Source organism: Peromyscus eremicus, chromosome 4 (genome assembly GCF_949786415.1).
Source record: "Peromyscus eremicus chromosome 4, PerEre_H2_v1, whole genome shotgun sequence".
In the NCBI taxonomy this organism is placed as follows: domain Eukaryota; kingdom Metazoa; phylum Chordata; class Mammalia; order Rodentia; family Cricetidae; genus Peromyscus; species Peromyscus eremicus.
In genome coordinates, this window is record NC_081419.1 from 105,040,653 (window position 1) to 105,068,443 (window position 27,791).

General features: G+C 49.6%; 2 protein-coding genes across 4 annotated transcripts; both read right to left on the reverse strand.

Moving 5' to 3' along the window:
* Positions 1-173: 173 nt before the first annotated feature.
* On the reverse strand, positions 174-13,803 carry Adissp (adipose secreted signaling protein). 2 transcript variants are annotated; one of them, XM_059261450.1, is made up of 6 exons: positions 13,674-13,803; positions 7,296-7,412; positions 5,488-5,630; positions 2,075-2,213; positions 1,042-1,164; positions 174-834 (listed from the first exon to the last, which is right to left on the reverse strand). In XM_059261450.1, the coding sequence occupies exons 2-6, from the start codon at positions 7,312-7,314 to the stop codon at positions 734-736; spliced, it is 525 nt and encodes a 174-aa protein (XP_059117433.1). In that variant the 5' UTR covers positions 7,315-7,412; positions 13,674-13,803; the 3' UTR covers positions 174-733. The 2 variants fall into 2 exon arrangements, with proteins under 2 accessions (XP_059117433.1, XP_059117432.1); XM_059261449.1 differs by having other exon boundaries at positions 1,042-1,167.
* A 9,313-nt stretch (positions 13,804-23,116) lies between these two features.
* Positions 23,117-27,476, reverse strand: Spef1 (sperm flagellar 1). Of its 2 annotated transcripts, XM_059259585.1 has the most exons (8): positions 26,968-27,476; positions 25,261-25,372; positions 24,661-24,817; positions 24,456-24,495; positions 24,274-24,331; positions 23,970-24,093; positions 23,761-23,864; positions 23,117-23,536 (listed from the first exon to the last, which is right to left on the reverse strand). In XM_059259585.1, exons 1-8 carry the CDS (start codon positions 27,074-27,076, stop codon positions 23,248-23,250), a joined length of 993 nt encoding a protein of 330 aa, XP_059115568.1. In that variant the 5' UTR covers positions 27,077-27,476; the 3' UTR covers positions 23,117-23,247. The 2 variants fall into 2 exon arrangements, with proteins under 2 accessions (XP_059115568.1, XP_059115569.1); XM_059259586.1 differs by having other exon boundaries at positions 23,419-23,864; positions 26,968-27,474.
* Positions 27,477-27,791: the final 315 nt, after the last annotated feature.

A 27,791-nucleotide genomic window follows, 5' to 3' on the forward strand; every position in this document is an offset into this window, starting at 1 on the left:
GGCAGGAGACAGCTCCCCACCCAAATTAAGTGGCGAGCCCCAGGCCTAAAAGGCCTCCATCCCGACGGTGCCAGTGCTACGGTATCATGCAGGACCCCTTCCGAATCCTGATGGAACCGGCTCACCTGGGAAGGATGGGATAGTCTGCCAAGCCCAGAGAACAAAGCCCCCACTGGTATCTACTGGAACTTTTATTTATTAAGGTCTCTATCCCAACCAGTCATTTAAAAACCAAGTACCACAGACCTGAGGGGTAGGAGCTGGAAACTGTACGTCCTCACCACATGAACCGCAGTGGGGAAGGTGGAGGGCAGCAGAGGTGGGGGGTGAGACGACCGTAGCAGCAGCATGGGGCATCCACATCAGGAGACAGGGCCACTCCGTCCTCTCCCAGTCCCTAGCTAGAGCCCCTATGGCTTGGGGCAGAAGAGGTAAATCCCACCCCAGGTCCCTCCTCCCAGACAGCCTCCCTGGGACTCAACCCATTTCTTCAGTCAGGAGACTCAGGCACATGGGAGAGGAGGAAGTGGGCGAGGAGACCACAGGAGAGGCAGGACGGTGGCAGGAATGAAGGCAGAAGTGGGGGGCGTGAGCAAGGTCTAGCCCTGGCACGCCCACCCAGGGGAGAGGTGAGGAAGCCACACCATCACGCAGCATGTCATCGGGGAGCAGGTGGAATTTAAGGCTCAGGGGCTCAGGCAGGCAGGTAGGCAGGCAGGCAGGGCCCCAGGCCTCAGTCGAAGCCATGCCAGTCGCTGTGTTCCGAGTCGTACTCCAGCTCGGCGCCCACGCACTTGACACCATCCAGCAGCATGGGTGTACCGTGGTGCCGGTCTGCAAGGCAGGTGCCACAGTTAGTAGTGTGCTGGCTGTGTCCTGGTACCACACAAGGTTGATCCTACAGGGACCTCTCCCTCACACTGGCTGGCAACTCGGGAGGACTCTGCCACGGAGATGAGAGCCCCCTGCCAGCTTCAAGAATCTCCGGAAGCTGGTCTCGTGGCTCCCTTCCTCCAGCCAGACCTACCCACTCTCACTCACCCATGACCCGTGCCTGCACCGTCACACGCACACAGGTGCCTGGGTCACCTTCGCAGGCCAGGAGCATCTCCTCTTTGAGGACGCCCTCTTTGTGTGCTGAGTACTCACACTTGATGCTGTACCCTGCTGGAGGACAGGGAGGGATGTCAGGCAGTACCTCCCAGAGCCCCTCTATATTGTCCCCAGTACTCAGTTCCCCACCGGGTAAATCTTGCTCAACCTCTTCCAGAAAGAGGCCCAGATGATTCCTCCAGAGACACATCCCCACAAAGCTGGCACAGAACTTCCAGAAACTTCCCATTATTTCAAGTAAGGTCAATGTGTCTCTGGCCTGAGAACTCAGCATGGCTCTAAAGGTGGAAGCCAGGGTCCAGTTTATCCTTCTAAGAAAAAGGTCCCATTGGTGCCACACGGGAAGGCAGGAAGAAGGTGGTGGAGAACAAGGAGAGGCCGTCAGAGTGGGCTCTGAGCAGATGGGATGACAAGAGGAAAGGACTTGCTCAGCTCAGTGTTAGGAGGCAGGAGTGGTGGGCTCATGGAACTGCAGCTGGAGCTCAGCAGCATCCCCTGAAACTGACAGTCTAGTCTGCCAGGGTGGGGATCAGGAGTGGAACAGGACCAGAAGCCAGCTGGAGAAGCAGCCTAGAGCCCGAGGCCTGGAACTAGTAGGTGCTAGGCATTAGCCATTAGTTCCTACAGCTCCAGCCTTTTTATCCAGGAAGATGAGAGGGAAGGCTGGGGGCGCAAAGACAGTTCTCAGTGGCTCCCATCTCTGGGACCTCTCCCCTGAGGGTACCATCAGCCAGTGGGTAGGTGCAACACTGCAGTGTGTGTTAATGGAATGGACTTCTCTGTCCAAAAATGGAGGCCCGGGGCTGAAACTGTGTACTCCCACGCTGTAAACTCAAGGAGGTGCCATGCCCCTGACTTTGGCTGAGCTGTCTATTCACCCTACCGAAGGAAAGGGCAAAGAGCCTCACGTTCTCACTCCCACTCACAGCAGGCCCTCAGGGGTGCCCAGGAGAGGACCTACCTTCAGGGATGGGGGTGACACTGAGGAGCTTGAGGTGCAGGCTGTGGACTGGGGCGTCACGGATGTCTTTGCTCAGCCTGCGCACTGGAGGCAGAGTGAAGGTGATCTCATACCTGTGCAGGATCTTCAGGAAGCCAACCTGCAGCAACGAGGGGAGAGAGAGAGGCATCTCCTCTGCTGCTTCTCCTAGGGCATCAGGGTGCGCCGCCTGCGCTCCTGGAGGGGCCCAGCAGCTGCTTCCCTAGGGGCCCAACTCTCGTTCCTCTCCAGCTGTTCTTCCCTCATGGCTCCAGGCCTCGTAACAGAATTCCTTCCCCTTCGGGACAGCACCATCCCCAGCATCTGTCTCAGAGGCCCCACAGGCCTCAGTGGTCAGTTTTATAGATAAGAACATGGAAGTCAGGAAATGACCACCTAGATAGAGGTCACACTGTAAACTATAGAAAAGTCCTTCCTAGACCTCTTGGTCACTCCTGTCCTGTGTAGTACACAGGAAGAAACCAGCCAGTGCCAGGGAGAGGAAGCTTAACATCCACGCCTGTCCAGATCCAGCCACCAGGGTCAGGGACGCTGGTGCTTCTGTTGCTTGACAGCATGGGATTGGGAAGAGGACGGGACTGGAGAAATGGACACTAGGGTTTGGGGTACAGCTCAGTGGTAGACTATGTACTCAACACGTGTGGAACCCTGGTTTTGATCCCAAGAACCAAACAAAAAACCACAGTAAACCAGCTGTGGGAGTCCACAGACGGCCACAAGGCAAATATTAACCACTGAACCTGTGATCCTATCTGCTCACACATGATAATAATGGACGCCTGCCTACCTGCCTACTCAAAGGTACCATGTGACCAGTGACCTCTGCTCATGGCCCAAGCAATTTCTGTTGTCCAGATACACCGCTTGGCCAACCAGTGCTGTCCCTCTGGGACAGATGCCTTGGGAAATTTTGGGTGTGAAGGGTCATAAGCTGAAACGGTTGCTGAGCAGCATGGCACTCTGGAAGCTTTGAGCCAGGCACCGTCGATCACATCTACTCCCAGCACTAAGGAGCTGAGGCAGTAGGACTACCACAAGTCTGAGGCCAGTGTGAGCTACCTAGTGAGTTTTAGGCCAGCCCAGCTACACTCTCAAAACAAAGAGCTGGGCATACAGCTCAGCTGGTAATGTGCCTGTCTAGTATGCATGACCCTGGGTTTGATCCCCAGCACCAAATCAAATCAGGCATGATGGAGCATACCTGTAACCCCAGCCCTCTAGAGGTAGAGGCAGAAGGACCAGCAGTTCAAGGTCATCCTTGGCTACACAGCCAGTTCAAAGACAGCTTGGAGTACATGAGATCCTGTCTCAAAAAAAACAAAACAACACAGTTTTTGTTTTTTTTTAAATTTGGGTTTTTGTTTTTCATTTGTTTATTGAGGGTGATGGGGTGGGCTTAACACACATGCTATTGTGCTGTGGAGGTCAGAGGACAATTTGTAGGAGTTGGCTCTAACCTCCACTATGTAGGTGCCAGGGACCAAACTTAGGTAGTCAAGCTGGGCAAGTACGTTTACCTGCTAAGCCATGTCAATGGCCCTCAGAACATGTTCAGGTCCAGTGAGCTGGCATAGTGAGTGGGTCAAAGGGTGTTTGCCACGGCCCTGACAACCTGAGTCCGGCCCCCAGAGCCCACAGAGTAGAACTGACTCTTGCAAGTTGTCCTCTGGCTTCCACATAAATACTATGGTACACCTCCCCCAAAAAATAAATAAATGGCTTTTGGGGGGCTGGTGAGATGAATCAGTGGATAGAGGCACTTGCCACACAGGCCTTGGACCTGGGTTCAGTACACTGTGGAGGTGGAGGGAGAACGGACTCTTCAGAGTTGTTCCCTAACCTCTACATGTACACTATGGCACATGTAGTATGATGTGCACACAGAGTAATCATTTTAAAGACAGTTTAAAGACTTTCTGGCTATACTTATCTGCTGTGACCTGGGGCCCAGCTGTGGCACTTACAGAATTTGCCAGGGAAATACTCAGAGATGCTAAGACAATGCTTATCAGCACCTAATTTATAACAGGAATGGAAACAACAGGAACACCCAGGAACACAGAAGCAGCCATGACATATGCCAAATACCAGATGGGGGTGAAATCCCATTGAAAATTATTTCCTAGCAGGCAGGAAACAGTTTGCAAACAGAAGCACTCACAAACCACCATGTCCACTGTGATACTAGCTCTTGGAAAGGAAGCTTTGAAAGCGACCAGGGTCATTTCTGGGTGCTGTGACTATGACTATGGCTACATTTAACTTTCCAGTTAATTTGTTTAGTGCCCTTATTTTGTTTATTTCCCTGGGAACATCAGCTGCAGAGGAGAGAATGAAGACTCTAGAGTTGGACAGAAATAAATGCGAACCTGGGACCCCTCTGAGAAGGGCAGCAAACCAGTTGGGCTAGTCTCCAGGGACCAGCCCTCTGACCTCTCACCACAGGGCACTCCTGCTCAACTCTGGGACCCTGTCTTATTGACCATGCGGAAGGCCTCAAGCCTCATTTTCCCCAACCCAGCCCTTCCAACAATTCCTTCCTGTCCCTTCTAGTGAGTGTGGAACCTAACAGCATCCAAGCAGTTGAAGGGGCCACGCTGCTGGGTATGTGAAGTTTGGCCGTGAATAAAAGTGCTCCATTAAGTAGAAGATTCAGGGTAAGGCTGACACAGCTCAGTAGTAGTGTGTTTAGCATGCACAAGGCCCTAGGTTCATTTGAGATAATTAATACTACTACAAAAAGCCAAGCCTGGCAAAGAGTAAAAACTAACACCTCATCATCACCATACTTCGCGACATCACAAATGCACATCCTTTCATTCTCACACCGACTTTGAGGGGCGTGAACATCCAGCTAGTGAGACGGCTCAGCAAGTAAAGATGTGCAGCCAAGCATGAGGACCAGAGTTTGAGCCTTGAACCCACAAAGTGGAGGAGAGAACAGACTCGTGCAAGTTGTCCTCTGACCCCCATATGTAACCATGGCATGCATGCTCCCACAAAACAATTAAATGTAAGAAACAAAGACAGACAAAGGGAGGGAGGAGATAAATGGGGGCAAACTGCCCAAGGTCACAGAGCCAGGACAGCATGCCTAGGCCTGACCCAGGCCCATGATACCACAGCCTCTAACCAGCCTTCTGTGGCTCTTGTCTGGATTAGGCCACAGTAGCCTTGAGTCAAATGACATTTGTTTAAATCACTCACTGATTCCCTTACCTCCCATTGTACAGATGAAGAAACCAAGGCTCAAGAGAGGCAAAGCTGTGCCTGTGAACCCAGCTGTGGAAAGGGTTATACGGATAGGAGTTTCCAGAAGGCAGGAAAGAGGAAGGTAGAGTGAGGCTGATGAGAGGGAGGAGGAGTTCACGTACCTTGACCAGAAAGCTGTTGTCACTCTCCTGAGTAACCATGACCACTGAGTCATGCAGCTTTTCATCAAAGTGGACATGGCTCTGGGAGCCTTCTGCATCATGGCCTGCTGCAAATCGGATACTTCGGACTCTGGGCTTATTGCCTAGGAAGAGGAGGAGAAGGCTCCAGGGCCTGCTGGATTCCCTTACCACCAGGAAACCCCTCCTCCTCGTTCCCTCCCCGTGCCCACACTGCTCTTGACATGACCCAGCATACACCAACGACGGCCCTTCCAGGTAGATATTGTTAATCTTGAGGCTTGAGCACCCCCACCACACACAGCTCCCTGTGAAGTCTCCCCACACACACACACACACACACACACACACACACACACCAGCATAAATATAAGAAAGATTCAGGGGCTAGCTGATATGACCTCTCACTTGGAGGGAAAGAGGCTGGCACCTTCCCTACCAGCATGCAGTGCAGAGATGGACCCTCCACAGCACCACACTCTCCATCCCAGGCATTTTTTCATTTGTTTGTGTGTGTGTTTTGTGTGTGTGTGTGTCTGTCTGTCTGTCTGAGTTGATATGCATAATGTGCAAAGCAAGAAGGCACTGGATTTGCCAGGTGTAGTGGCACAGATCTTTAATCCTGTGGGAGGCAGAGTCAGGTGAATCTCTGGGAGTTCAAGGCCAGCCAGCACTACATAGTGAGATCCTGTTTAAAAAAAAAAAAAAAAAAGGCAACGGATACCCAGGAACTAGATTTACAGGCGGCTCTGAGCTACCTGATGTGAGTCCTGGAAACTCAACCCATGTCCTCTGCAAGAGGATGCTGAGCCACTCCCCAGGTCCTCTGCAAGAGGATGCTGAGCCACTCCCCAGCCCCACTGACACTGTCCTTTTCAGGCTTGTTAGTGTATGAGACAGGCCCAGCCTGAGACTCCTGATAATCCCGACCACCTGGGGTACAGCAATAAGAACAAACTCTAGGGAACCCACTTGCAGTGGGAGAAATAAGGTGGTAAAGCCACACTCTTGAAAAACAAACAAAACGGCTGGCCATTTACAGCTGCCACTCCATATCAATGGTCACTAGCAACTAAGAAGCGGAGAAGCCTCCCAGGCCACCCCACACTGTTTCCTCCTCTGCTAGCATAGATGAGAGATATTGGCTATCACTGTGATGTGTTGGGAGTCCTAAGGCCAGAAAGGGCAGGGATTAAGACATACTGAGTGGCTGAGAGATAGCCAAGAGCCTGGACATTCAGCCTATGGGAAAGGAAGGGCATGACCCCAGTCCTCTGTGACCCTCCATCAAGGCCTTAGGCCTCCCAAGAGTCCGATCCAGAGTCATTTTGGTGGGAAGGCCTGGACTGGCATTGGCCTCGGTTCTTGAACACTCGGCAGAAGCCGTAGGAGCCCGTCAGACACAGCCCCCATCAACCTGATTCTCATTCTCAGCAGGGTTCCTTTGCCTAAAACCTTCCAGGTCCATGCTGAGGTCCTGATCCAGGTCTATGACGTTCCCCCAAGCACTACATGTCCTTGAAGACTGCCAGCAGCCTAACAGAGAGACTGACATATGGGGGGGACACAAAAGCATATACTTCCACAGGATGGAAAACCAAAGAGCAAGCAGGGGTCCCTGCTAGGACTTGGGTGATCCACTGAACCCAGGACACGCACTGGCATATTCTGAATAACACTGAGACATACCATATTCAGGGCTAAAACAAGCCCAATATGCGACAATACTCCACCTGCCAGGGGCTACTCCAAGAGCTCAGGCAAACTTACAGACCCAGGAAAGCACTTACCTCTGTTGGCTGCAGCCATGGACACCTCCCCTGCCACTGGGCAAGACACACGGCTCCTGCTTGACACTGCCACTCAAGCTCAGTAGCCTGCCATGCTCCAGAGACAGTGGCAGGAACCTGAAGGATGAGGAATAAGGAAAACAGGGGTCAGGACTACCCATCAGCCGTGGGCTGGTGGGGAATCAGAGGGCTCCCTTTGGGAAAGACTTAAATCCTTGTTGCTTTCAGAAAGTACAGGGACATCTGCCTGACCCTTGTAACGCACACGCGCACGCGCACACACACACACACACACACACACACACACACACACAAGCAAGTGTAATAAAATATAAAAGAATAACCATGAGGCACTCTTAGAAGCCTCTATGGGTAGGGTGGAGGCCATTTAAACATCAAAAGCATAGTGAGGGCACCTGAGAAAGCAGACAGACTACACTAAACCAGGACACACACAGAGATTACAGAAAAGGTAGAATGCAATCAAAACAAACCCAAACCCTCCTGGCACCACTGAGGGCAACCGTGCTCAACTCTCTGCTATGGAAACAGGCAATTAAAGAGAAATAATCCAGCCTCTACCTTGTAAGTGAACTGCCTTCTTTACAGGCAACTTCCTGCTAATAACAAAGGATCAAATGCTAAGTCATTCTGCACTCCTAAAGAAACAAATGCCAGAGGCAAGGACACTCAAGATGCTGAACCATGAGACAGTACACAGATGCCCAAGTGGCACTAACAGATGACCTGGGGATCCTGAGGGAGGACGACACAAGACTGCAATAGGGAGGTATAACATCGCCCCTCGCTCACGGTGGGACAACATTCATGCCTCCTGGTGTGAGACAGCCTGCATGGAGCACAGCATCTCTGACGAAGGAGACTGATGAAGATGCTCAGACTAGACTAACTGAGCCTCTATGCCCAACTTCTTAACACGAAAAACATGGGATTGTGGGACAAATGAAGTAACTGTGAGCATGCAATGAGACCATCCAGAAGGCAGGCTATGCCACAGGACAACTGACCTGTTTCTTTCAAACTGCAAGGGGAGGAAAGGGGGAGACTGCTCTAGATATGGAATTGGGCCACAGCCTTTTTTTGTTTGTTTGCAAATAAAGTTTCACTGGGTCACAATGCCTCTTGTTCATTTGCATGTCATTTGTGACAGCTTTTGCCTAAAACAAAACTACTTGGAATAGCTGTGACAGAGACCATATGGCCTACACAATCTAAAAGGTTTCTCTATCATCCTGTGTTAGATTAACACACATGTAAGGCACCAAGAAGGCAGAAAAATCCTTCAAGAAAACCGACCCTTTTCACCTCATCAGCTACAAGAAATGGTGGAAGGAATTTCTAACTCCCTATTAAAAGAAGACATTTGAGGGGGCTGGATGGCTCAGCAGTTAAATGTACTGCTTTTGCAGAGGACCTGAGTTCGAGTCCTAGAACCCATGTCAGGCAGCTCACAACTACCAGTAACTCCAACTCCAAGGATCTGAAAACCTCTTCTGGCTTCCCCTGGTACCCGCATTCATGAATACATACCCCACCCCCGACACCCCCGAGATACATACATACAATTAAAAATGAAATAAATCTAGGAGGGTGGACATCTGGAAGCTGAATGTGGTGGCATGGCTTTAATCTCAGTACTTAGAAGAGGCAGGTGGATCTCTGTGAGTCTGTGGCCAGCCTGATCTACATAGCAAGATGCTATTGACAGAGAGAGAGAGAGAGAGAGAGAGAGAGAGAGAGAGAGAGAGAGGGGAATATTTGGAAACCTGAAGATGTAACTCAGTAGTAGAGTGCCTGCTTAACATCTGGCCAGGCCCCAGCACTGCATAAATTAATTTAACTAAAAGATATAAGAAGGGCTAGAACAATGGTTAAGAGCACTTGTCGCTCAGCTCCCAGCACACAGCAACTCAAAACCAGGGGACTGATACCCTTCTGACCTCCTCAGCTACATAGAAAGTTTGAAGCCAGTGTGAAATACTGATTTTATTTGGTGAGGTAGTGGAATTGTACTATAAATGTACGTCCATATTTTTCAGAGAAGCACACTGAAGTGTTTAGAGATGAATGACCCAAGAATGACCTTGCATAGTCCAGAGAATGAAGAGAAACCACGGGGTAGCGTTATAGTCAGTGGCTGGGCCTGTCCAGAACATGAACTCAAGGTCCCCTGAGTACTGAGCAGTCCTGGGAACCCCTGGGAATGAAGTTGGCCTTTCCTTCTTCCCTACTGTTACCAGACAAGTCTACCCAGACCCCCACCATGGTTAGAGTGTTCATAGACTGGGTCTCACGACAGCCCTGGTATAGAAAGGGGCCTGGAGAGATGAATGAAAGTCCAAGATTCCAGACTCTGGAATGCAGCAGCAAGCCAAACAGGAACAGTCACCATCAACCCCCCTCACAGAAGCTAGTCCCCAGGCCCTGGAATGAAGAGAGGCAAGCTATGCCCTACTCACCTCTGGTGAGGGTGGCTTGTGGTCAGCTCGCCTCCAGGGAGCCTAGCCTTAGAAAAGAGTTGACTCCTATTAACATTCCAGCCACTTCCTAAAGTGGTAGATTCTAGGCTGTGACAAAGGACCAGGGTATGTGGCCTTCTTCCTCACAGCGGCTGTTCCAGAAACACTTTTGCAGCCCTGGGATAGTCACAGTCCAGTGTCTACAAGGTTCTCCCATATCTCAAGATACTTCCTAGAGCTGTGGATGAAACTTGACCAGCAAAGGCTCCGATGAGCCCATTTAACAAAACAGTCTGACCTGGAGTAGTCCCTGTCTGCCTTTGCTCAGGCCCTCAGTCAGAAATTCCCAACTACCATCTACAGCTAAGCTCAGCCCCAGCCCCAGCATCTTCTTTTTAGGAAAGCAACACACACACCACTCCCAATGCCAGGGAAGGCCTAACAGCTTCCCCCCTCACTCTCTGATGACTTGTTTTCAATCTTTCTTACCATAAAGGGCAGTAATTGTAGCTTTGGCAAACGTCCTCGGTATCCATCAGAGCACCAGAGAGAAAGGTAAATTCAGTCTACATTTGTCGACTGAATTAATATGTTGAGGAATGACATCCCTAGGGAAGGCCCACCAAGACAGATGATATGGTGTGAGCGGGGGCCCACTAGGGCAGATGATATGGTGTGAGCAGGACCCCACTAGGACAGATATGGTGTGAGCGGGGGCCCCACTAGGACAGATATGGTATGAGCAGAGCCCTACTAGAACAGATATGGTGTGAGCAGGGCCCCACTAGGACAGATATGGTGTGAGCTGGGGCCCACTAGGACAAATATGGTGTGAGCGGGGGCCCACTAGGACAGATATGGTGTGAGCTGGGGCCCATTAGGACAGATATGGTGTGAGCTGGGGCCCACTAGGACAAATATGGTGTGAGCGGGGTCCCACTGGGACAGATATGGTGTGAGCGGGGCCCCAATGGGACAGATATGGTGTGAGCAGGGCCAGTGACTCTCAGGAACTTCTCACCCTAATCTCTTAGCCAACTCCTGCTCTGGACAGCAACCTCCTCCCCACTGAGGAAGGTTTCCTTCCACCTTTCTTCTGAAGGGTTACGACAGCCAGTTGGTTCCCTGCCCGTACCCACCCTGAGATGAGCAAGCTGCTGAAAGCAAGATCTCCATTTCCTGCAGTGGCCAGAACTTGAAGGAGAGCCATCACCCAGGAACTGTCTGTAGCCCTAGGAACCATAAGGCAAGTAACTGCAGGGACCCACAAGAGCCTGGAAAAACCAAACCTTTCACAATAGACAACCTGCCAGTGTCTGCCCCATGGGAGCTAAGACTCATCCACACAAATTCCTCATTAGAAGCAAGAAAAGAGGTCACTGGGCCTCCCCCACTGTAGTTCTGTCCACGGGGGACTGCTGGGCCACCTTACAACCCCTAGCCTTGCCCTGCCTCCAGGTACACCTGTGCTAGCCACATTTACACTGTCACCCAAACCACACAGACCCCCAGGAGCAGCAGTCAATCAAATTCAGATTCTGCCCTTGCTGGCTGCATAGATAAGCCATTTTATTTCTCAGGGAGTGTAAGCAGTGGCCTGTTCTTCCCAGGGCTTGGTGCAGCTGTGCCTATGACACTGTGAAAATGCCCCCACCCCCTACTCTCCCACCTCAATCTCCAATGGCTGCAAAAACAAGGCTCTGGGGGCCTGGTTCCTAGAGCAAAGGCAATTTCACTGGAAGAAAGGCACCAGAAAACAAGCACTTCCGGTCACTCTTGGAGGAGCCCACAGGGAGTTCAGCTTCTCTGAAACTAGCTAAAAGGTTAAAGGGGGCATCTCTTCCCTTCCTTGTTTCCTTTCTTCCATTCTCTGGGCAGCCAAATTCTCAGAAGGCTATGGGGAAGCCTGCTGAGCCTTTCCTAGGTTAGCCCCCCCCCCCCCAATCTGGCAAAGCAGAGGATGTTGCTGTCCTTAGAGGACTGTCAACAATCAGGAGTGAGAGGAGTGAAAACTGGGTATGGCAGCAGGAAAACTTGGGAAGTAGAGGCAGGAGGATCAGGAGTTCAAGGTTATTTTTGGCTACATAGTAATTCTGAGGACATCCTGAGCTCTATGAGACAACATCTCTAAATAAACAGACAAATAAATAAATAAAACAAAAGCCATGCAAATCTGGAGTGATATCCTGGACAGTTGCAGGATGAGGAAGATTGAAGAGCTGATGCCCTGGGGGATGTTTTCAGATGCTCTTAGGGAAACTGGAGTAACAGAAAACCCAGACAGAGGAAGACTGCTTTGAGGCTGTATTTCCCAAGAACTAGCATGTGGATAAACAGCTGGGTGGTTACAGAAAAACCCAGGGTCCTTAGCACCCTAAGGCCTTGCCTGAATCCAGTCCTGGCTGCAACTCCAGGCTGCCCTGTTCTAGCGCTCAAGCTCCAAGCTAAGAGCCAAAGATGGTCTATCCATGGCAAAGTGGAGCTCTTGAACTGTGACTCTCTTCTTCCTGAATACATACTTCTTCATCCAGAAGCAGGCCCCAAACCCCAAGGTATCAACAAAGCCAATTTCAGCTTGATCTGTGCTGTGTAGCTGGGAGCACATTCCCAAACCTTTTGGGGCCTCCTTTCTCAATCATTCTTCAATCACCATTCTCAACCTACTAGGGGCCTTTCTCTATTCCAGACCAGAACCTTCTTTCTATTCTTCCTACTACTTCCTCCCTTACCATCCTGGGACACAGTCACAAGCTCAATCAGCCCAGCAGAAGCACCTACTTTTGCCTCCCCTTAAGAGCTCAAAAAAAAAAAAAAAAAACAACACCCATTGGAGTCTCAGATAGGGCCACGTGGAGGTCAAACGTGGAAGCAATCTTCCATCAACCCAGCCTTGATCTGTCTTCAGATCCCGCTTCCCCAAAGCCAAAGATGCAAGGACAGTATGGGTGTTTTTTGTTTTCTCTCGCAAACAGTGGAGGGAAGGGCTGACCTGTAAAAAGGGTGTTCCCATGCCTCCTATCTACCAACAAGTGCTGCCCTCCTCTGCCCAGCATCCTCTTCCCACATTGCCCCTGCCCTCAGCCAGAGGAGGGTATTTGGATTCCTCTGGCCTCTAGACTGACTGCTCCACCCAAGAAGCAGAGGCCAGTGGGTGACAGCTGCTCCAGATCCCCCTCCCACCCACCGCCCACCCACACCTCCCCCCACCCACCCCGCACGCTCCCTGGTGCAGAGCAATGCCCCATCTCCGCATCCCACCGCCAAGATTAAAGAGGGAAAGACTCAAGCTGTCCAACGGAGCTCCGTACACTAACAAGAGCACTGGCCCAGAACCTAATTCAAACCATTTCTGAGAGGTACTGGGGAGGCTCTGGATCTGGCCCTGTGTCCTTTCGTACCGCCATCTCTGTGGGTGTGGCACTCCCCACCCCACTGATTGTCTTCTCGGGGGACAAGAGCAGCAGGACGGGCCTCAGACGTACCCACACCGAGCGCAAGGCCGGGGCTCTGTGTGTCTGAGATAATGCCCTGCGCTCTGAGCTCGCCGGGCTGACGCAGGAGTCTCCGGAGCCGACACTCCCAACATCAACATCCTCCTCAGGATCGTGCCCAGGCACCGGAGGCTCAGTGGCTACACTCCCAAGGTCACACAGAGACGAGGGGGACCAGGTGGGAAGGGGATGCCAGCCCCAGTTACGCCCCTGCCCTCAGGTGCCACTTGTACCCCAACAGCTAACCGTCATTTGTGCCCAGGACCCCACATCCCCCCCCACCCCATCCCGCTTCTGCAGAGTTCCCCAGGCCAGAAAGCAGAGCCTCCAGCTCCAGCACAGAGGGGGATCTCATACCCGAGAGCCGACTCTGGCGCACTATGTGGAGCCGGGAGGGCCCATCTCACCTTGCGGGCGAGCCCCGCGGCCAGGCGGGCAGGAACCACCGCGGAGACAGCGGCAGCAGCGGAGCAAGCTCTAGAGCGCGAGCAAGAGCCCCGCGCCGCTGCAGCCCCGCGCCACGCCTTCTCCTCCCTCATTGGCTGGAGGGGCGGGGAGGGGCGGGGCTATGGCACTTCAGACCAATGAGCTGGTCCTGAGAACCACCAATGAGCGACGAGCTCCCATGTCACGTGCGCGCGGAGGCTGCGCCCCACGAGTCGGCGTCACCCCAGCCGCACGAGCTCTGGCGGGGAAGCGGGCGGGCAGCTGGAAACCGCTGGGGGAAGCCGACCAGAGCGGCCTTCCCCACGAGGCGACCGAGCTGCGGCAGTTTTGGTCTAAACAATCATCTGTCCCACAGGGCTGAATCTGGATTCGCTGTCTTCCTTTCCCACCCCATTCCAGATAAACATGAGAACAAAGAAGGCATGCGGCGTGGGAGTGGGGGAGGGAGGCTATGCGGGCGCCCCCGGGGACAGGAGCTTCTGCTCTGGATCTCCAAGGAGGCGGTCGCCATGGCAGCGGGATGCGCCTCGACCCGCCCTACCGGGTGTGGGCGCCTACATGAGGCACGTGGGCAAGAGGCACAGCCAAGGGTTTTGGATTTTTGCCACAGGCCCACCTTTCGGTGCGTGAGTTTCTCTACTCTTGCATACACTGATGAGGACAGGTGACTTACAGTGCCGAAGGAGCAGTCCAGAACACACAGGTTCTCTCCGTCCTACTTAACTAGTGGGGACAGGGCTTGGAACAGTGAGAGCTTGCTTGCTTTTCCGATAGACTGTGGTCCCTGCCTTTGAAGAGTCTCCAAGGTCCCGACTCTCCCCGCGTCTTTATGTCCCTTAACCTTCCGTCTGCTATTGTTTTCATAGTGCCCTTGTTGCTTCCGCGGGCCTAGTGCTTCCCCGCTGTCTCCAGCAGAGCTTCTCAAACTTTTATCAGTGTTTTGGGTGGTACGTGCGCTCCCTACTGTTGAGAAAATTCTGTCCTCTGCCGCGGACACTGAGAACTTTTCATTCCAATCCCAGCCTACTCAACCCCCACTCCCACCCTTCTATAAACCCTGTCGTGTATTCCATATGGGCGGGCTCTTTCCAAATCAGCAGACGGTGGGTCCAAAGTAGTGTGGCGGGCCACTGCGCCAGGCAAAAGTAGCCTGCAGATGTATAACCTTGCGAGACTTTTATAAACAATTATTTCTCCCGTCTGATTGCCTCTCGTGCTACTTCTTCACGAAGGATTCTGATTTCCAGTCTTCTTTTGAAATATCAGATCTAACAATATATACTCACATTCGCATTCCAGATAGGACCCAAAGGCTTTGAGGTAGTGCTCTCTGCCTCTTGGGAAGACATCAGTTTACCATAGTTCCCTCTGATCTCTGTTTCTCGTGTTTATTTTACTGCCGAGGTTTGTGTTGACTTTCAGCTTCATGATTCCTTTTCCCTCTTGCTGCCTTTCACTTGAAATCCGTCCCTTGGCGAGAAACACGGACTAGTTGATAACAGTTCACTGTCTGGGGTCATTTTAACGTTATTTCCTAGATATGTAAGATGAGCAAGTTACTGTGCTAGGCTGCTCCCAGTGCAAGGCACCCACAGCTTGCTGTGGAAACACCACACGAAAAGATCTGTGGTTTCCTGTTCTTGCCAGCACGCCCCACAGTCCCAGACTCTGAGCATCTTGGCTACCTGGGAAAACCTGTGATATGGAGCTGCCTGTTATTAGGGCATGCTACATGCTTCTAGAAAAGGCTACAGATGGTTCTGGAAAGCTTCCTGGAGAAAGTAAGACTTTGGGTGCCACTCGAACACCAAGTTAGAAGTTATCTGGCTGCTTTATTGCTTCTCAATGGGCCTGCGCAACCAAGAAGAAGGTATGCCAATATCAGAAGTGCCCTGGCCTATAAGATTCCTGCGCCCAGGGCCGTATCCAAAGAACACCAGGCTCTATGGAGTTGAGGGCAGTATATGAGAAGGAATGAGCAACTCTGGGTTAGGAAAACATATAGGGCACATGGAAAACTCCACTTCTGCTCCAGAATACTCTAAACTTCATTAAATAAAAAATTAAACTATAATCACTCTCCTTGGAAAACAGATAATATCTAACAAAGTTGATAGATGCTTGGGGGCTAGAGAAATGGCTCAGTAGTTATGAGCATTTGCTGCTCTTAGAACCAGGATTTGAGCCAGGTGAGCTGTGGTGGCACACGCCTTTAATCCCAGCACTAAGGAGACAGAAACAAGCAGATCTCTCTGTGAATTTGAGGCCAGCCTGATCTACAAAGAATAGCCAGGGCTGTTACACAGAGAAATCCTGTCTCGGAAAACAAACAAACCCAACTGGGATTTGGTTCCCAGCACCCACAGTCACAACCGCCTGTAACTCCAGCTCCAGGAGATCTGATGCCCTCTTCTGGTATCTGTGGACTCTGTGCACATGTGGTACACAAACAGATAAGCCCATGCACACACACACAGATAAATAAAAATAAATTTTTGATAGATGCTAACAATATTACATTATTTCTATATATATAGATATATAGATAGATATAGATATATATCTATATATAGATATATATATATGACAGCATTTGTAAGGGGCCCAAATGGAAATAATTCAAATCTATATTGACAATAAAGTAAGCAAATTAATTACACTGTATTTATACAATTATATCAGTGACAACATGCTGAATACATGCAACAATATGGATGATTCTATAAGACAATATTGAGCAAAATACACAGAAAAAAGTATGCTCTTGTGTTTTGGTATGTTTCTTTAGTGACTACATGTATGTATTTCTCTTGAGTTTGCAGCTAGGATTTGCTGGTACATAGCTTGTAGTAGCTTTGTAAAGTGCTACCTAGCTAGCATGAATTTTTCAAATTTCCTTTTTCAAATTCTCTTTCCCATATGTTTTGAATAACGGTGGGCCACAGCAGATATTTTTGCATGAGATTTAAAGATTGGAAGAAAAATAGCAGCCATATAGAATTTGACATTTACAAGCTCCAAAGAAGAGATTTGTCACCCACACACTTTGTTGATCTGCTGACTTACCTCGCTGACACGGAGTAGCAGCTATGCCTACAAGGACTCTGTGTTTTCCTTATCTTCCTTCGACTCCTGGGTCAGATGACAAAGTGGGCCTGCTGATTCTGTAGTTCACCTACAAGAGGACTGAAGGCAAAGAGAGCTGACATGAGTTCCACTTTGTTCAAGAGCTTGTGCTCTTGGATTCCACTGTACCCCACTTTATGTCCATCCTCCCTTCCCAACTCCTAATCTGTAGGCTTGACAATCCAGCATTAGATACAAAAGCATTGACTTCACTGGGGCTGGGTGCCATTTGGCCTATAATCCCCACTGCTTAGAAGATGGAGGCATGAGGATCAATAGTCATAGGTCTGACAGTGCTGCAGAGTGAGTTTAAGCCAGTGCACAAATTAGTGGGCTCTTATCTCAAATCTTTAAAAACTAGTTGAGTGTGGGAATATAGATCAGTGCTTGCCTAGCATGGGTAAGGCCCTGTGCTCATTCCCTAGTATCACAAAAGAGGTAGAGAAGCCTTACAGAGACTTTAACCATCTCCAAAATTATCTGTATTCGAATCCCTGTAAGAAATTCCCTATGATGGTTGGAGACATGGCTCTGTGGTGAAGGGTATGTGCTAGCCTTACAGAGGACCCGAGTTTGTTTACTGGCACCTACATCAGGCAGCTCACAATAATCTGTAACTCCAGCTCCAAAAGCTGGAGCATTCATGTATACACACACACACACACACACACACACACACACACACCAGACATGGTAGGGCACACTGTTAGTCCCAGCACTTGGGAAGCAAAAGTATACAGATCTCTGTGAGTTCAAATCCAGCTGGGTCTACATAGTGAGTTCCAGGGTAGCCAGAGCTAAATAGTGAAACCTTGTCTCGAAAATAATAAATAAATAATTTGTTTTGGGAGGGGTGGGGTGCAAAGAAATAAAATATAAAAAATAAAAACAAATTTCTTCTGTTTTTCTGATGAGACCCTGACATAAAATAGAGCCATCTGTTTGTAGGAAATCCCCGAACTGTTATCTGAAGTGTTTGTCCTTACTGAAACTCCAATTAGCACGGCAAAAGAGCCAGGGGCTTCGCATCCTCGTCAATAGAAAAATTGGCAATGTCTTTCTTGAAAACACTGCACAGTACAAGCAAACAAAGTAAGGCCGTAGGTTGTCAATATTTGCCTCTGCTATGAGTCAGCCATGCCCTTTTAGGAACAATGTTGCTGGGCGGTGGTGGTGCCCGCCTTTAAAACCAGTGCTTGGGAAGCAGAGGCAGGTGGATCTCTGTGAGTTCGAGGCCAGCCTGGTCTACAGAGTGAGATCCAGGACAGGCACCAAAACAACACAGAGAAACCCTGTCTCAAAAAAAAATCAAAAACAAACAAAAAAAGGAACAATGTCGTAATATCAGGACTACAGATACACTCATTTATTTTGTTTGAGGCACAGTCTCTCTTCAGCTAGCCTGGGGCTTGCTATATAGACCAGGCTCAAATTTGTGGAGATCATTATGCCTCTGTCTCCAAAGTGCTAGGATTATAGGCGTATGCCACCACACCCAGCATATAACACTCTTTAACCTAGCAACCTCAATTATAACATTTATTATCCAGATAACCCCTTACACAATAGGTATGAGCTTATTCATTGCTGTATTACCATTGTTAATAACAAAAATAGGAAATAAGTATCCAAGTGTAGGATGGATTCAACAAGAAAATCTTATGTAGCTAAAAGAAGAAAATTTCAACATAGCAATGTGGAAGAATCGTGTCAGAAAAGCAGAACCATTTGAAGTCAGCCCAAAAGCAGAACCGAAAGAAAGAGACTGAGTGATCACTTTGTTATAAGGAGTTGGCTCACACAATTATGATGGCTGGTGAGTCCCCTGGTCAGCAGGGTGACTTGATAGAGGTACAGGGAAGATAAATGATTCGGGGAAGATAAATGATTCATTCGGTTCTTGTGCAGGTTCTGAGGCTTGAAAACTAGGAGCGCTGGTGGGGTAGTTCTGGTACAAAGGCCAATCGGTTTAGGCTCAAGACTCAGCAAGAGCCAGTATTTCTGAGTCTGAAGAGAAGATGGGTGGGGCTGAGGTGCCAGTTCAAAAGCCAGGCTATGAGAATTCTCTCACTCCTAAGGGATGATTAGCCTTTGTGTTCTACTCAGCCCTTCAACTGACGGGATGAGGCCAACCTACCCACAGAAGATAGGGCAATCTGCTTTACTCCTCTACTAATATCCCAGAACACTCTCACAGAGCACTTAGAACAATGCTGATGCCCTGTGGCTCAGTTAAATTTGTTCATAAAATTAATCCCCACAGATCTACAAGAGGTGAAGAACACAGAATGCATCACACTTCTCTGTGTATAAAGAAGAAGAAACATACCCGGGCGGTGGTGGCGCACGCTTTTAATCCCAGCACTCAGGAGGCAGAGCCAGGCAGATCTCTGTGAGTTCGAGGCCAGCCTGGGCTACCAAGTGAGTTCCAGGAAAGGCGCAAAGCTACACAGAGAAACCCTGTCTCAAAAAACCAAAAAAAAAAAAAAGAAGAAACATAGACAACCACAAAATGCACAAAGTGCACAGACCTGCTACAGTCCCACCTAGTGCTGAGATTATAGGTGTGGTGGGTGGATGCTTGTAATCCCAGCACTCAGGAAACTTACACACAGGATCTTGGGTTGAAGACTACTCAGAAAGACCCCATCACACACACACACAAAAAAAAAATTCTAGAAGGATGTCCAATCATCCATTTCAGTTTTAAGTTCAAGCAGACCTTTCATTTTTGTTTTTATTTATGTGTGCTTTTTAAATCATGGGTATGCTTAATCTATTCAAAACATTAAGTAACAATTTTTAGATATCATTTACATGCTTTTTCTTCTACAGGAGTGTCAGCCTGTTTTTGTTTTTGTTGTTTTGTTTTGTTTTTTGAGACAGAGTTTCTCTGTGTAGCTTTACGCCTTTCCTGGATCTCGCTCTATTGACCAGGCTGGCCTTGAACTCACAGAGATCTGCCTGCCTCTGCCTCCTGAGTGCTGGGATTAAAGGCATGTACCACCACCACCCGGCTTGTCAGCTTGTTTTTAACTCATTTTTAAACATTTGGGGAATTACGGAATGAATAAACCAGAGGAAATCAGAATTCATGAATGCAGAGGACAACCTGTAGGAGTCAATTCCCCCTTCTATCATGTGGGTCCTAGGGACTGAACTCAAGGTGCCTTTACCTGATGAGCCATTTCACCAGCCTGATTGTTTTAATTTGTTATTAAATTTTTGTTTGGCTCTCAGTTAGTTGGACTGTTTGGGAAGGATTAGGGGTGTGGCCTTGCTGGAGTGGATGTGACCCTGTTGGAAGGGGTGTGGCCTGTCATTGAGGAGGGCTTTGAGGTCAAAGGTCATTGCCAAGGCCCGTCTTGGTCTCTTTCTTCCCGAAACTTGCATATTACGTGAGCTCTCAGCTACTGCTCCAGCGCCATGCCTTCCTGTCACCAAGATCCGCACCACAGTGATCATAGACTCACCCTCTGAAACTGTAAGGAAGCCCCAATTAAATGCTTTCTTTTAAAAGTTGCTTTTGCCATGGTGTCTCCTCACAGCGACTAAGAGAACCCCTAACGCCAACATTTTTCTTTTTTGAGACAGGGTCTCATGTAGCCCAGGCTGGCTACGGATTTACCCTGTGGCCAAGGATAATACTGAGTTTTCAATCTTCTTGCCTCTATCTCCCAAGTGAGGGGTTACACGTATTGGTAACCACACCTTGTTTATGTGGCACTACAGATTGAACACAGGGCTTTGTGTGTGCTAATATTATTATCTTAATATTATTTAGCCATGGGCTCCATAGATAATTCACATAGATAAACCCACCACCTGCCCCAAGAACCAAACCATCACAAATAACGTAAACCAAGTGAGTTTCTTTATCTCTCTTCAGCCTCCTCTCAGCGGGAATTACTACTGTCCTTGATTTTGTTCTTTCATTACCTGCAGAGGCAGGAGGATCACAAAGGAGAAAAGGCTCCAACAGTTCCTCCTGATGTTGATGCCAGGGCACAACCCTTCCCTAAATGTGGACTGGGCCCAATGACGTGCTTCTAATAAGCAGACTATAGAAATGTGTTGGGATGTCACTTCTATGATCACATTAGATGATTGTAATTTCCATCTTGCTACCCATTCTTTTAAAAAGTGTCTCTGATGATGTGTATGTGTGTGAGTATGAACACATGTGCAGATGCCTTCACTGGCCAGAGGTATCTGATCCCCTGGAACAGGCAATTGTGAGTTCTGGTCCTCTTAACCGCTGAACCTTAGCTCTGGCCCTTTAACTTTTTTAATTAATTAGTTGAGACAGGGTTCAAAATACAACCCTGACTGGCCTTGAACTTGCCATGTAGACCGGACTGGCCTTGAACTCACAGAGATCCGACTGCCTCTGCCTCTGCCTCCCGAGTGCTGGGATTAAAGGCACACACCACCATGACTGGTTTGCTAGCCCACTATTTACTTTCTCACTTGCTGGCATTGGTAAAATAAGCTTCATGGGGCCAGTGAGATAGCTCAGCAGATAAAGGCATTTGCCACAACCCAAGTTGTAATGTGTGGGTCAGAGAACAACTCGTGGAAGTCAATTTTCTCCTTCCACTGTGTGGTCTCAGGTTCTCTCACCTACACAACACACACACACACACACACACACACACACACACACACACACACACGCATGCACTGTGGCATACATATGCACGTTTATGTAAATGTAAAATGTAAATTTAAAAAATTTTAAAGTAAGCTACTATACTGGAAATGGTCAAGGAAATTAGAGCAGTCATAAGCCGGCAATCATCAACACTGAAGCCCAACCACCCACAAGGGACTCATCTGTTAACAGAGTGTGCCTCCTCCCCCAGTTGAGCTTAAGCCTGAGGATGAGGTCACAGTTCTCGCTGATACCTTGGGCCTTAACCTTGTAAGCATCCTGGAAGCTGAAGATCCAGTTGAGTCATGCTCATATTTGACCCTTAAAAACTGCTGTGGGATGTCTTTCTGTATGCTATGAATATGTGTTGCTCTGATTGGTTGATAAATAAAGCTGCATTGGCTTATGGCAGAGCAGATAATTCAGACTGAAGATGAGATGAAGAAAGGTGGAGTCAGGGGAGATGCCAGCCCTCCACCCAAGGAGCAACAAGATGCCAGCAGACAAGTAATGCCACGGCCACATGGCAACATATAGATTAATAGAAATGGGTTGAGTTAAGTTATAAGAGCTAGCTAGAAAGAAGCCTGACCCATAGGCCATACAGTTTGTAAGTAATATAAGCCTCTGTGTGTTTACTTGGGACCAAGCGGTTGTGGGATGCAGGTGGGAGAGATCACTGGGCCGGGCAGGACTGGAGAAACTTCCGGCTACAAAAAAACAAACAAAAAAGTCAAGTCATGTGTTGATTTAAGCCTTTACATTGGTGGTAACTTGTTACACAGTAATAGATAACCAATACAAGTTCCTTTGAATTCTTTTTCTTTTTAGATTTATTTTAAGCTTATGTATATGTCTGTGCATCACATGTGGGTCTGGTGCCTGTGGAGGTCAGAAGAAGGTGTTGGAGCCCTTGGAACTGGAGTGATGAAGAGAAGTGAATTGCCATGTGGGTGCTAGGAATTGAACCTGGGTCCTCAGCAAGAACAGCAAATGCTCTTCACAGCTGAGCCCATCTCCAGCCCATTGTTTCAGTTCTGTATGATTGTCGTAGTGTATCTCCCAGAACACAGGGCACAAGAGTTTCTCCCATGCAATATGCTGAACGCATGCCTGTGAATGGAATTGCCATACCTTGGGATTTACAAAAATATTCAGCATTATTATCAGTCAGCAAATCATTGGAGTGAACGTCATACCGTGGTCAGGGTGTCTTGGTCAGGGTTTCAAGTGACATGGAGCCACTGTCCATAGAATTGAGATCAGTGTGTGGACAGGGTTGAGAGTCATACAGCAAGCTAATTTAAGAGAGTCTGTGGGCAAGGTTGGGAACATGAGTAGCCACAATTGGTGAAAATCTGCAACTTGGGTTTGGACAAGATTGGAGGACTCCAGAGAGAGGCGAGGGGGGTCACCTGGTGCTAGAAGCAGGCTGTCACACTTCACAAAATCTACCCACGGGCAGTATCGTCAATCTAATAAGCAGTGGGACCCAAAACATGAGACCCATCCTGCGTCCATAGGGTCTTTAAAAGGACAGCTGGTGAAAGGGATAAAGGACAAGGCAGAAACTCGCTGCCTTTGGGACCCATATAGGCAGAAAAAAAGACAGGCACAAGGAAGAACACACAACACTACCTTTAATAGAGACAACTCTGCCCGTCTTCCCCAGGCACTCCTTATATCGCTCTATGAGAGGAGGACTACTGCACAGCTGCGTGCCTCTCTTACTCCTGACTTCTTCCTTCAGCCCCTTATCCCTTCCTCTCCAGCTGCTGTGGTCTCCAGCCCTGAGATGGGTCCCATGTAAACACCCAGGAGGGGCAAGAGAATCCCGTAGCTTCCGGGGATAGCTTCTCGCGTGTCCGAGGCCATGGAGAATTAGCACGGATGGAGATGAGGCTATCCTCCGAGCTGAGAAGGAGCGAACCAGAGGACCGCCTCTCCAGGCCCAGCGCCGGGAGCTTCAAAGTGGACACCGTTTGGGAGGTCATGCTGTGTGTCCGTACAGGTTTTCTGGGCTGTGGAAAGTGGTCTTTTCTCCTAGCCCGGATGGAGTGTAAGGAGGAGGATCAATCCCAGGCCTCGGCTTCGAGCGCCCCCACATTCGCCCGAACCCTCCGCAGCTGGGCGGCGCAGCTGCAGGGGGCGCCAGTGAGCAGCTCGCTCCGCCCTCCCAGTCCTGCGTCCGCAGGTGAGTGGGGAGGTCGCGGCGTCTGGGCTCCGGCGGGTACTGGGAAGCCCCGCGCAGCCCAGGCACCGCTCACCGCTGCTTGCGCTCGGCCTGCTGGAGCCTCCGGGAGAGGTCGTCGATGCGCACGTTCTTGAGTTGGAGCAGGTGTTCCAGACGCTTCACCTTCATCTGCAGGACCTGGGTGGGGGTGCAGACATCAAGCCTGAAGGCCTGATGCCCTGCCAGTGTTTTGCCCCCTGCAGACCTCAAGCTGCCCCTTAGGCCTCAGGGTCCCCTCCTCACCTGCACTGTCTCTTGAGAGGCCAACAGCTCCTGCTCCTTTTCAGCGATCTGAAGGACGAAGCTCGGATCGCCCTGCAGCGCCTGGTTATACCCAGGGGGTCGAGGCGCCAGCGGCCGGCCCCCTCTGCAGTAAGTAGTAGCTTAGCAGAGGCCTGGATGTCAGACCCCGCAATTCTCTTCTAGTACCCTTGACCAGGCCTTCCCTTTTCGCCTTCTCCCCACCTCCCCAACGACCAAGGCACTGCCACACTAGTCTGTGTGGGTGAGTCCCCCAGCCTGGTGAGGTCAGCACTCTCAACTTTACCTGGACTGCTCTCCTCCCAGGGCTGGGGCACCGTCTCCTCGAGTCTTCTGGGGCAAACCTAAGACAACGCGAGTGGAGGCGTGACCTTGCTGGAGTCCCACTCTCCTGTCTCCCCCTGACCCTAAAATCAATTGAAGGGACATGGGGGAAAGCTTTCCTGAGGTGTGGGAAAGCCACCTTACCCATGTCCATGTAGCCACTGCCATCCTGAGGAGCCAGCTCCTGAAAGAACAGATGTGGTCTCCGATGAGCCTGGGCTCATCTGTCTCCAAAAAGCCCTATTCCCCTCCCACAATCCTGCGGGCCAGGTTCTCTTAGTTAGGCAGGGCTCTCCACTGTCTGGGGAGCACCCCTTGCGCCCCAACCAGCAGACTCAAGCAGCACCACCTGTAAGGAGCTAGCAGCCAGCTTCTGGCGCCTCTGCCGCTCCTCCAGGCGTTGCCTCAACGGGATGAGCACCAGCTCCACCACACCGGGAGAACACTGCGCAATCTTCCGCATCACATCGTCGGGGACCGAGAAGTTCAGCTTGTTCAGCACCTTTCTATGGAGTGAATACGAGAAGGGTGGAGGGGGTCCTGGGGAAACGAATGGAGGGCAATGGGAAGGAAGTGGACATAGCCCCCAGGGGACTTGATGGGCAGGCAACTGAACCTCCTCTGCTTGAGTGTGCCAATTTCCTTGTTTCCATCCCAATAAAATAATTATTCGATTTTACTACTAAATGGATTCTGTTGTGTCTCCCTCTTCCCCCCAGCAGTCTCAGCCTGCCTATCAAGACCATAGGAGGTTTCTTGTTGTCTTGCTTTTTATTTATTTATTTATTTATTTTTGGGTCTTGTTTTGCATTGCTAGGGACCAACCCAGGGATTCTACTACTGAGCCACACCCCCAGTCAAGGTCATAGGAAGTTGAGGCTGGAGCAGCCCCTCCTGGGAAGTGGGCAGGGACTGCAGAGTTTACTTCCACATCCAGGGGTTCTACTACCTGTTCAGGGTACCCCAGTTGCTGAGCTTCTGCTGGAGAGAGTTGGCAGGGACATAATTGTGCATCTCCACCATCTTGGGGAAGTAAAACTTGATCAGCTCTGCAACCAGGACTGAGGGAGTAGGGTTGGGAACAGACAAGAAAGTCAGGGACGTGGGTCGGGGAGAAGGGGTGGGGATAGGGAAGAAGGGAAGGTTGATAGAAAAGAGACAAAGAAAGCAAGATCAATGATCAGATCAAGATCCTACATTCCTCAAAGAAACAGCATCTTTCTTATTATTAGCTCAGGGCACAGAAAAACTGAGGGTCTCCAAGAGGGCCCTACAGGAGTCTACAGCCTTATCCTAGGAATTCACAAGGACACACACACACACAGAGAGAGAGAGAGAGAGAGAGAGAGAGAGAGAGAGAGAGAGAGAGAGAGAGCGCCTCAGGAGAATCACAGATTTACATAAGCAGAAAGACAAGCTCCTTCTACTGCCTTGGTAGTATAGCACAGTTGGTAGTGTGCATGTATAACATGTATGAAGCACTGCTCTCAATCCCCAGCACCATATAAACAGGCTGTGGTAGCACACACCTGTAATCCCATCACACAGAAGGCAGGAAAATAGTGAGTTCTGTGCTATGTAGCAACCATGTGTCTCAAAAATGTCCCTCTACAGGTATATAGAGGGCAGAATGTATAGACACACAGAATAAATAAATGCCAGACACATATGGTGCACACATAGAACACACACAAACATAGAAATCACATATACACATAGCCTCCTCAATTATACACATAGAAATGAAGACATTCTGCCTACAGAACTATGCATTTCTTAAATACAGGAGCCTTTCCTGAAAAACAAACAAACAAAACAAGCACACAATCACAAAAAAACACATACACATTCAGGATAGCACATGTCAACACAAAAGAACACAAGGTAGCGATGTAACTCAGTTGGTGGCCTGCTTGCATAGCATTCCTAATGCCCTGGGTTTGACTCCCTAGCACCACATTAAAATCAAACACCAGAGGCCGGGCGTTGGTGGCGCACGCCTTTAATCCCAGCACTCAGGAGGCAGAGGCAGGCGGATCTCTGTGAGTTCGAGGCCAGCCTGGACTACAGAGTGAGTTCCAGGAAAGGCGCAAAGCTACACAGAGAAACCCTGTCTCGAAAAACCAAACCAAACCAAAACAAACAAAAAAAAAAAAACCACCAGGAGTGGTGGTGGTGCATGCTTATAATCTCAGAATTTGGGAGATAGACACAGAAATGTAGTAGAGGCAGGAGAGGCAGAAATTCAAGACTCTCTCTCTCTCTCTCTCTCTCTCTCTCTCTCTCTCTCTCTCTCTCTCTCTCACACACACACACACACACACACACACACACACACACACACGACAGACTACAGAACACGGAAATATGAGCAAGCATAGGTTCACAAATACATACCAGATGCCAGACACACCACTTAGTCCTTAAAGCCCCTGAAGTGAGACACACAGACACATTCTATGCACACAAGGTATAATGGACATACATTGTTCACACATGAATAGAAGAAATATGCAAGTGCACTCTTCCACAATCAAGTCCCAAAACACAAATCCCACCCCTTCTACATACACACATAACAAAAACGATTACATACACACAAATTCATTACACACACAGAAAGACAGAACATTTTAAAATACACAACAACGCACACCTCCGTCACTGAAGTCCCGGGAGAGGTTTCTCTTGGGTCGGGACAGAGGGATGTTGTCTACCCACAGGTACAGCTGGTGCAGAGCCTCTTCATCCACGCCGCTTGCCATTGGCTCCTGCGCAAGGCCTCACCGTTCCCCACAGAGCCCAACGCCAGCCCCAGGACCCTTCAAGTGCCTCCTCTCGCCACTCAGATCAACGTTTACTTCCCTACACGGCAGACTCAAATCCCATCTGGGAGCAGCCATATTGTTTTCCGAAACCATAGCAACTGTCGCTACTTGCCTGGAAACAGAGACTTCTGGGAGTTGTAGTTTTTTCCATATTACCTTCCCCTGGGCCCCAGCTTTGAAAGGGCAGTTATTGGTACTTAACTTCCTTTCTCCCCAAGAAGGCATCACCTGTTTGCCCACATCACTTGCTGACCAACCACTGACCCATTCTGGGCTTTGCCGAAACCAACTACGTCCCCAGAAGCCATTCCCCTTCTTTGCCATTTAATTGTCCTAAAGGAAGCATCTCCACACGTCAGCGTCAGGGGAGGGGGAGGGGCGCTCTGCTAATCGGATACCTACAGACTCTGTGTGATAAGTTGTCTATTCTTGAATAATTGCTTTATTTTTATATGTTTGGATGTTTCACCTGTATGTGTATCTGTGTACCACGTGTGTTCTTGAGTCCTGCAGGACAGGTGTTGGATCCCCTGGAACTGGAGTTACAGATGGTTGTGAGCCGCCATATAGGTGCTGGGGACCAAACCTGGGTCCTCTGGAAGCACAGCCAGTGATCTTAACCACTAAACCATCTCTCCTGCCCCTAAGCTGT